Source organism: Erinaceus europaeus, chromosome 5 (assembly GCF_950295315.1).
Source record: "Erinaceus europaeus chromosome 5, mEriEur2.1, whole genome shotgun sequence".
Lineage (NCBI taxonomy): Eukaryota > Metazoa > Chordata > Mammalia > Eulipotyphla > Erinaceidae > Erinaceus > Erinaceus europaeus.
In genome coordinates, this window is record NC_080166.1 from 47239658 (window position 1) to 47249553 (window position 9896).

The following is a 9896-nucleotide window of genomic DNA, read 5'->3' on the forward strand; positions in this document are numbered from 1 at the left end:
AAGTTCTTGCTATACGCTACTGTTTGTAGTACACCTTACTTTTTGGCTAAGAATTCTGTTTTCTAATAACTTGATTAAACCTGTCTGTTTCTAAAAACCACATATCAGTTAAAAGGACACGTCAAGAAGTAATGGGGCTGGGCAATGGTGCTCTCAGTTAAGCACACACATTACCAGGCACAAGTACATAGGTTCAAGCTCCAGTCCCAACCTGTAGGGGGGTCCTCTCTCCAACCTCCTCCTCTTTCAGTTTCTCTGTGTCTAACAAATTAAATAAATAAAAGAGGCTTAAAAAGAAAAGGAAAAAAAATCTGCTTGACTTACTAAAAAAAAAAAGAAAAAGTCACAGAAATGTTTGGCATATAGGTCTCATAGATCCATATGAGACCTTTTTAAGGAGAAAACGTCATTTTTTTTATATAAAGCTTATATAAAAAAATCATCACTTTGTCATAACTCTTTCTGAAAAACAACTAGTCACTGATAATGACATCACTCAACACTAATGGAAGACTTACGGGGAAAGTGGAATATTGATCAGACATTAAAAAGATATACTTGAATAGTAATGAAAGAGAGAAAAAATATTTCAAGAAGAGATTGACAATTGAAGGAGACTGTGGTTATGCAGGAGGTGTGGGGTTATATAGGACAAAGAGAAATAAAGTTGGAAAGCTAGAAAGCCTAGCTGTATGAGGATTCAAATACCAGATCAAAAATAAAAAGATAAAGGTATTAAAGATGGGAAGGAGGGAGTCGGGCGGTAGCGCAGCGGGTTAAGCACACGTGGCACAAAGCGCAAGGACCAGCTTAAGGATCCAGGTTCACACCCCCTTCCCCCCTCCTGCAGGGGAGTCGCTTCACAAGCGGTGAAGCAGGTCTGTAGGTGTCTTTCTCTCCCCTCTCTGTCTTCCCCTCCTCTCTCCATTTCTCTCTGTCCTACCCAACAATGACGACATCAATAACTACAACAATAAAACCTAGGGCAACAAAAGGAAATAAATAAATATTTTAAAAAAGATGGGAAAGACCAAGCCAAATGTAAGTCATGTAGATGAAAGTGAAAATAGCTGGGGAAGAAATTGATAAGCTTGTCTTTTTTTTGTTTGCTTATTGCCATCAACATTATTGCTGGGGTTCAGTGCCTGGACGTGATCACGGTGGCCTTTCTCATTTTCTTTTTTTTTTTTTTCCCGTATTTTTTATTATACAGGACAGAGAGAAATTGAAAGGGGATAGTGAGATAAAGCAGGAGACACCTACAGACCTGTTTAACCGCTTGTGAAAACACCCCCTCCACCTTACTCCCCACCCAACCCCCCTGCAGGTGGGAAGCAGGAACCCGGATTCAAGCTTTTGTGCATGGTAACTAGGTGCACCGCCACCTAGCCAGAGATAAACTTGGTTTTATACAGGTTTAGTTGTAGATGACAATGGGAGACTCAAATAGGCTAAAGGGGTTGGAGGTAGTGCACCCGGTTAAGGTCATATAGTACCAAGCCCAAGGACCTGCGCATGGATGCAGTTCTAGCCCCTGACCCTGACCCTGCCCCATCTGCAGGGAGAATGTCTCACAAGCAGTGAAGCAGGTCTGCAGGTGTCTACCTTTCTCTCTCCCTTTCCTCACCCCCCAAATTCTCTCTGTCTTATCCAATTAAAAAGTAAAAGATAAGAAAGGGGAGGGGAGGGGGAAGGAGGGAAGGGAAGGGAAGGGAAGGGGAGGGGAGGGGAGGGGAGGGGAGGGGAGGGGAAGGAAAGGGAGGGGAGGGGAGGTGAGGAGAGGAGGGGAGGGGAGGGAAAGGGAGGAGAGGAGAGGAGAGGAGAGGAGAGGAGAGGAGAGGAGAGGAGAGGAGAGGAGAGGAGAGGAGAGGAGGGAAAGGGAGGAGAGGAGAGGAGAGGAGAGGAGAGAGGAGAGAGGAGAGGAGAGAGGAGAGGAGAGGAGAGGAGAGGAGAGGAGAGGAGAGGAGAGGAGAGGAGAGGAGAGGAGAGGAGAGGAGAGGAGAGGAGAGGAGAGGAGAGGAGAGGAGGGAAAGGGAGGAGAGGAGAGGAGAGGAGAGGAGAGGAGAGGAGAGGAGAGGAGAGGAGAGGAGAGGAGAGGAGAGGAGAGGGGAGGGGAGGGGAGGGGAGGGGAGGGGAGGGGAGGGGAGGGGGAGGGGGAGGGGAGGGGGAGGGGAGGGGAGGGGAGGGGGGAGGGGGAGGGGGAGGGAGGGGGAGGGGGAGGGGGAGGGGAGGGGAGGGAAAGGGAGGAAAGGAGAGGAGAGGAGGGGAGAGGAGGGGAGGGGAGGGGAGGGGAGGGGAGGGGAGGGGAGGGGAGGGGAGAGGAGAAGAGAGAGGGAAAAAATGGGTACCAGGAACAGTGGACTGGTAGTGCTGGCACCACCGAGCTCCAGCCATAACCCTGAAGGCAAACAAACAAACAAACAAACAAAAAATATATATAGGCTAAGAAATTAGAAGTGTAAGTTAGAGATGTAAGTTAGAGCTAAAAAGAAAAAGTAACTAGAATTATTAATTTGTTAGCCATGTGATGAGAGTAACAACTGAAAAGTAAATCATACAATTTTATAACATGAAAGAAAGAAGTAGAAAATAGCAAAGAAAACCAAAAAGTTTAACTTTTTTTTCTTGTCACTGAAACTTTTGCCATTCCACTGCTTCTGAAACCCTTTTTTTTTTTTAACTTTCAGATGGAGCTGGGGGGAAATTGGGGGGGAGGGAGGGGATCACACAGAGAGAGCAGACACAGAATAGCACCACTCCACCATTCATGAAGTTTTATCTCATGCATTACATAGTGATTGCATATTATACTGGGGGCTAGAACCCAGGTCTTTAAGCAAAGTGTGCATTCTATCAGATAACCTTTCTCCTGGTCCCCAATCTATTATTGATGTGATAAATTAACTTGTTAATTATATACAGAGTTTCTCTCTGTTTAACTAGAGTACAGTTCTGGTTTACAGAAATGTCTGGGATTGAATCTGGAGACTTAGAGCCTCAGATGGGAAAGTTTTTTGCATAACCACTATGTTAATTTCAGGGCTCTAATCATGTATCGATTTAAGAGGGGAAAATTTTCATCTTTTCTCTCCATTTTTTCTTTTTTTTTGCCACCAGAATTATTGCTGGCACTAGATACTTGCATGACTCCACCATTCCTGGTGGCTTTTTTTTTTCCTTTTCTTTCTTTTTTTTAATATTTATTATTTATTCCCTTTTGTTGCTCTTGTTGTTTTATTGTTGTAGTTATGATTGATGTTGTTGTTGTTGGATAGGACAGAGAGAAATGGAGAGAGGAGGGGGAGACAGCGAGGGGGAGAGAAAGAGAAACACCTGCAGACCTGCTTCACTGCCTGTGAAGCGACTCCCCTGCAGGTAGGGAGCCGGAGGCTCGAACCAGGATCCTTATGCCGGTCCTTGAGCTTAACCCGTTGCGCTACCACCTGACTCCCTCTTTTCTCACCATTTTCTGCACATATTTCAACACTTTATCACTCACATCAACTCCTACCACTTACTAATATTACAAAGCACCAGTATTTAGTTAAATTATTTAATTTAATATTTAATGTTATAAAAAATATGCAGTTGCAATTACTTTTTAAACAAAACTTCTATAGAATAAAATTCAAGAATTATGATATACCTTCCATACAAAGCTGAATGAAGTTTCTGCAAGCTTTAGGGGCTTCTTTTGACCACAACTCTATATCAATATCTCCAGCCGATGTTTTCAATAAAACCTACAGACAGAATATCAGATTATTATATCATCATTTTGCTTGGTAAGTAGTTGAACGGCTATTTAACTTGATTTTTTTTTTATTTCCAAATAAAAGTCAAGGGTCAAAGAAACAGAGCACTGGGTAGAGTATATACCTAGCTAAGCAAGCTGTCCAGATTTGAGCCCCAACACCACATGGGAAGTGCCGTGGCCTGAGGCTCTGGTGCTACTTTGTGTCTCTCCTTCTCTAGGTAACCCAAGACTAGTGAAATCCCATATTCATGAGGCTCTGACTCCATGAGAAATAATGATAACATAAAAACAGAGAAGGGGAAATATCTTAAAGATTAGAAATTTTACTTGACTTGTTTCTCTCAAAGAAAACTTCAAATATTCTATACAGGTCACTGCACGTTTGTATATTTCCAATACCATAATATCATTTTCAGAAATAATCTGAAATTTAAGAAAAAAATATATGTACCTTTGTAATCACAGAAAAATAATTTTCATTTGAAAATAAGTCACTTAGACTCACTTTAATCTTTGTTCCCTATTGCATTATATCCAATACAAGTGGCATGCAGATTAAGAAATGAAAGGACAATGAGTCCATGCAACTGTGACACTGTAAGGCAGTCTTACCATCTGACCATTATCGTCTCACATATACATAGCTTATTTTCTCATTTAAATCATATTCTTCCTAGAACAGTCAGTCTAATTCTGATATATATATATATTCTTTTTTTTTTTTTTTCCCACACCAGGGCTATCACAGGGGCTTGGAGCCTGAATGATGAATCCACTGCTTCTGGCAGCCGTTTATTAATTTATTTATTTATTGATAGGACAAAAAGAAATTAAGAGAGGAGGGAGAAACAAAGAGAGACAACCACAACACTGCTTCATCACTCTGGAAGCTTTCCCCTTGAAGGTGGGGACTGCAGGGCTTACACCCAGATCCTTGTGCATGGTTAACTTGTACACTACAGTACACGTAAGCCAGTGACTAACTGGTTGCAAGCTTTTTTCTATTCCACCATATTATCACCACAAAGCTCTCGATAAATTATATGCTATATTAGAAAATAAATAGCCTGCAAGTTCTTAGGATTTTGTCACATGCCTCAATGGAAATTCCCACGGTATTCATGTCACAAATGATTTAAACAGAGAACAGTGCCTATGCCAAAAGCAATCACAAAACTGACTAGACTTAGATCTAACTTGGACAGAAATGAAACAACGCCCATAAGGGGTTGGAGACCCAGTACCCTTTGGTAAAGGAAGGTGACAATTTGGTGTAAGATGTGGTATGCTGACGTGTGGAGAAGTGAAATTATATCTGTAACAAGAGAAGTTTTATATTTCCCTAATAAAGTGACCTGATAGAAAGAGAAATGCTTCATATTGGTCAATGATAAGCCAACTCAAATAATTTTCACTCTCCTGGTAACTGTATATTTGAAATGCAAAAAGAGACTAACTCCTTCCACCCCAGACAGTATCTTGAACATGATATTATATGAAGCCTGGAGCATAATGCAATCTTGAAAATAGGGTATAGCTGAAAAGTATTTTATCCCATTTTATTATTTCCTTATATACTTGAAATAAAGCACTGTTGTTAAAAGAGAAGTTAGGTGTCTACCCTACCTTGTCTATCCTCCGTAACTCTAAAATAATCATTCTTAAGTACTTTAAACATTTTATTTATTTATATATTTTGGGTGGAAACAGAGAGAAATTGAGAGGGAAGGGGGACAGAGAGATACCTGCAGCACTGCTTCTTCCCTGCACGTGGAGATGAGAGGGTACGGGCGGGGGGGGGGGGTTTGAACCTGGTTCCTGGTGCACTATAATGCATGCACTCAACTAGGTGCACCTCTAAGGGTTTTTAAGTGTGCTTCACTATTAGCAAAAAAGAAAAGGAAGGATGGTGAGGGAGTTGAGGGCATGGAAAACGCACACTCAATAGATCCATATGTTACTGTATGAATATCATATTCTGCTATAACAGACACACAAAATAAGAATTAAAATTATATGAAAACACTACTTTAAAAGAATCCTTGTTTTTTTTTTTCTTGGTCAAGGTTGAAACCTGGACACATGTATGGCAAAGTAGGCAACTTCCCATGTGAGCTTATTTGCTCACCATATTGAACTATATAATTCAGTAGTTTTAGTGTAACCCAGAGTTCTACAACTACTATTATTATCTAATTCCAAAAATAAAGTCATCACACCCCACCCCCAAAAAAACAAAAAAAACAAAACTACACACATTAGCAGTTACTCCTTACTTTTGCTACCCTTATCCTTGAGTACCACCAATCTATTTTCTGTCTATATATTTGCCTATTGAACCACTGATACAAATAGAGCATCCAATATGTGGCCTTTTATGTCTGGTTTCTTTCACTTGGCACAAAGTTACTTTCAAATTGGAGCATTACATCTTCCTGTTCTATGCACAGTTTTAAAATCTTTTGAAAACTGCAGTGCTTTTGTACCGTTCCTGGCAAACACGCCAAGACACAATATACAATTAACACAAAGTTAACCATAAACAACAATTTAAAAAAATCCACATTTCTACTGTTTTTCTCAATAATCTCCAACTTTTCTTTCATTTTTCTCTTTTCACTGGTGCCAGAGATCAGATTCAGGACCTGGTACACATGAGAAATTCACTTTACCATTGAAATGCAACCATGGTCCCAGTAACTTCTAATTTTTAACAGATTGTGCACGCTGAGGTACTAGCTCTACTACTTCCCTATGGTTTGCTTATTTTAACAGTCTTAATATTAACTTAATTTGAAGTCTGTTACTATCTTCTATATGAAACTGATTAATAAGAAACTTCAGTTCACCTAGATTCCATGAAATATAAATTTGTTTAATACATACAGAAAAAAATAAACCCTCATATAGAATAACTGAACAAATGACAGAATTTTTATGTTTCTTTTTATATAAAAGTGTATTTGAAAAAATAAATGAAAAATAAATACAAGCAGGCATGTAAATTTTCTCTCCACAAGATAGTACTACATAGTCCACTCACTGGTTGAGAAAGTAGTGCTCTAAAAGAGAAAATAAAGCCCATCACCATTCCTCTACAGGGCTCACAGAGCTCACAATCAAATATTAACCTTTTCCCTGATTTCATTACGTTGGGCATGACAGCTAACATTTCGGTAACTCAATTTCTTCACCTTAAAACAGGGATATGGTGGCTGGGAGATGGTTCAGCCAGTAGAGGGCACATTTTACCATGTGCAAGGCTCCCAGACACTAAGTGGGAACAACATGAACTGCATTGGAGAAGTGGTGCTGTGGTAGTTCTCTCCCCCACTCTCTCTGCCCTCCATTTCCCTTGTCTGGAATTACTGAGCAGGCAGCACCTTCTAGGTTCTATGCTATAATTTAATGGTATAGTAGAAGAAAGAACTAGCACTGTTCTTGTTATCTTAAATCATCTGAATGACATATATGTCAATAAAATAATCACAGAATACAAGACACACATATGTGTGTGTATATGTATGTATGTAAGTAATCACAGTGAATACTACCCTTCCTTTGATTAAACTGAGGGTAATTATCAGGTATAGTCCAGGTTTTTCCTTCAAAAACAATTGGAGCTTTTTCCAGCATAAGGTTATTTGAAGATATTACATTCAAAATTGTATACCATATCTCATAGCAAAGATTTCTGCCAGGAAAGAATTTAAACCAGATTTAATAACATTGGATGCTCAACAAATATTTAATGCTGCATCAGGTGCTGAAAAAATACAGAAATCTTCTGGATACATGAAACAATAGCCCTCCCTTCAAAGATTTCCTATTTATCTTGTTAAAATTATTCACCCTGGATTTGGGTAGTGGCATACCTGGTAGAGTGAGTGCACAAGTTACCCAAGGATTTGTATTCATGCCCCTTGGTCCCCCTCCCCTGCAGTGAGGGAAGTTTCACAAACAGTGGCGCAGGGCTTGTGAAACTTTCCCTTGTTCCCCATTTCTATCTCTATCAAAAGAATAAAAATGAAGGGAAAAAATGGTCAAGAGCAGTAGATTCATAGTGTAGGTGCTAAGCCCCAACAATAACCTTGGTGGTAAATAAATAATCTTTATGGCCACATCATATCTTCATTCAAGAATAAAGCAACTAAGTTGCTTATTATAAAATAACCTCAAACTTACTGACACCTAATATTTATCATAAATTAAGAAAAATTTTCACTCATCCATCTATTAATTCAGTACATATTTGAACATCATCCATGTGTCAAGCACTGACCTAGCAGCTAGCTTGTCTCTGCCACAAAATGCTTGCATTTTATTGGGGGCTGCAGAGTAGGCAGAGACACAATAAATAAAATAAATAAGTGTTGTAGAAAAAAAAAAACTTCAGAGGTTAAGTAAGAGGCCAGAGAAAGCCAGAGTAGATGATATAGATGAGATTTGCTATCTTACAGGGTAGTAGATAGGAAAGGTCTCTTTCTAAGAGGATATTTGACCAGGTGAAATATAGAAAAACAACAGTAGTTGTGAAGGTCCTGACAGGATGGATAACATATTGATCTTTACCATTTCTAGCAACTGGAAATGCTACCACTCTCCCATAACAATATTGGGAAATAAAGAGTAAGTATTCTAGGTTTTCCTAATAACAGCCTTTGAAGATGAAGAGTGGGGAAAAAGTTCAAAATCAAAGAAATGAAGAAGCTGTCCTCTTCAATATATACTAAAATTGCTCATGGAAGAACAATTATAATATGCTTGCTTTATTTTCAAATTGCCTCCATTATATTACCAAATGTTAATGAATAAAAAGTTGCATAACTAAGGATGGTCATGTAGCAAAATTCTAACTGTTGTACATATACTTCACTCTAATTGAACTATATACTTTTAGACTCACTCTTTTCTTCATTATGTTGGCTCATTATGACTTAGATGTTCCATGAACTAGGTCTCATTCAAGATCTCAGGATAGACTTATTCCTCTACTGACTTTTCTGTCATACTTCAGGCTTTAGACAGGAATTTACACACCTTCACTCTAAATTCAGCCAGGAAATTGTTCTCCCATTCTAATGTGGAAACATTTTCCATTCCCCCACTTTTTCTGACAATCTTCTCATAGTTTAAGACCAGCTGAAAATTCCGGGAAGTTTTTCTCTACTTTTGCAGTTGCTAATTTTTCCATAATAATATATTCCTCTTCTTCATAAGAATACTTAGAAGGCATAAGATTTTTTTTTTTCTGCATTTCTCCCCCACATTAAACCATAAAACTCTTCCAGACAAACCACTTGATTTGTCCACTCAAATTTGTATCCTCGGTGCCTTGCAAGCATTCGACAAACGACTGTAGACTGAACAGACAAGCAAACTCCAGGTGAAGGGGGTGGGGGATACACCTTTTCTTTTCCTTCTCCTTCTCCTTCTGGTTTTTGTTTTTTTTTTTAACTCAGATCTTAGAAAGCACCAACAGAAATTGGCTTGAGTCAGGAAATAGGCCAGACGTCTGGCAAAAGACCTTCCAAACACATTGTGAGACGTGCCAGTGCAGAGTTTTCAGTGCAATCCCTGCAGAGGCTGGGGGTGAGGTTAAGACCGCCTGATCTCTGATAACCCCAAGACAGCAGAACTTTGGGTGCTCGCATCCCGGGAAGCCCAGGTGCCCAAAACAAGACTCACCTTCCCGTTAGTGGGAGGCTCCTGGATGTAGATGTTGCTCATGCTGGTCAGTGCTCACGATTCTGCTCCTGATGGGAGACGAGGGTGCACAGCGGATCACTGAGGCTGGCGGCTTATCCGTGCACGCTTCCTTAATTCAGATGGCAGGAAACTTCAGCCTGTCAAAGCCCAGCAAAACAGCGACACCAAACACTCGGTTTCCAAAGTTAGGCTCTCATGCACGTCGCCATATTGCTCCCGGACCTGAACACCGCTAAATCTGAGAGGGGGGGTTCTAAGAAAGGGAAATTATTACTAAACATCTTCAGGTCAATTTAATTTATATTAAAATGTTTCCCAATGTACTCTTGATTCATGGTGTTGTTTACTTCACTGTACAAAGTGCGTAAGTCTTAGTAACTTCCCTCCTAAATTTGGTGTAATGGTTCAGACCATGTGAGGGCTGCAAACA

The 9896-nt window shown here is 39.9% G+C and overlaps 1 protein-coding gene across 2 annotated transcripts in view; it reads right to left on the reverse strand.

The window, feature by feature from the left end:
• CWC27 (CWC27 spliceosome associated cyclophilin) overlaps positions 1 to 9710 on the reverse strand; it is a 224467-nt gene extending 214757 nt beyond the window's left edge. For both annotated transcript variants that reach the window (XM_007534137.2, XM_007534138.3), the window contains exons 1-2: positions 9446 to 9710; positions 3647 to 3743 (exon numbers count right to left, since the gene is read on the reverse strand). In XM_007534137.2, the coding sequence (XP_007534199.1) occupies positions 3647 to 3743; positions 9446 to 9487 (139 nt within the window). In that variant the 5' untranslated portion in view covers positions 9488 to 9710. The remainder of the gene's footprint in view (positions 1 to 3646; positions 3744 to 9445) is intronic.
• Positions 9711 to 9896: the final 186 nt, after the last annotated feature.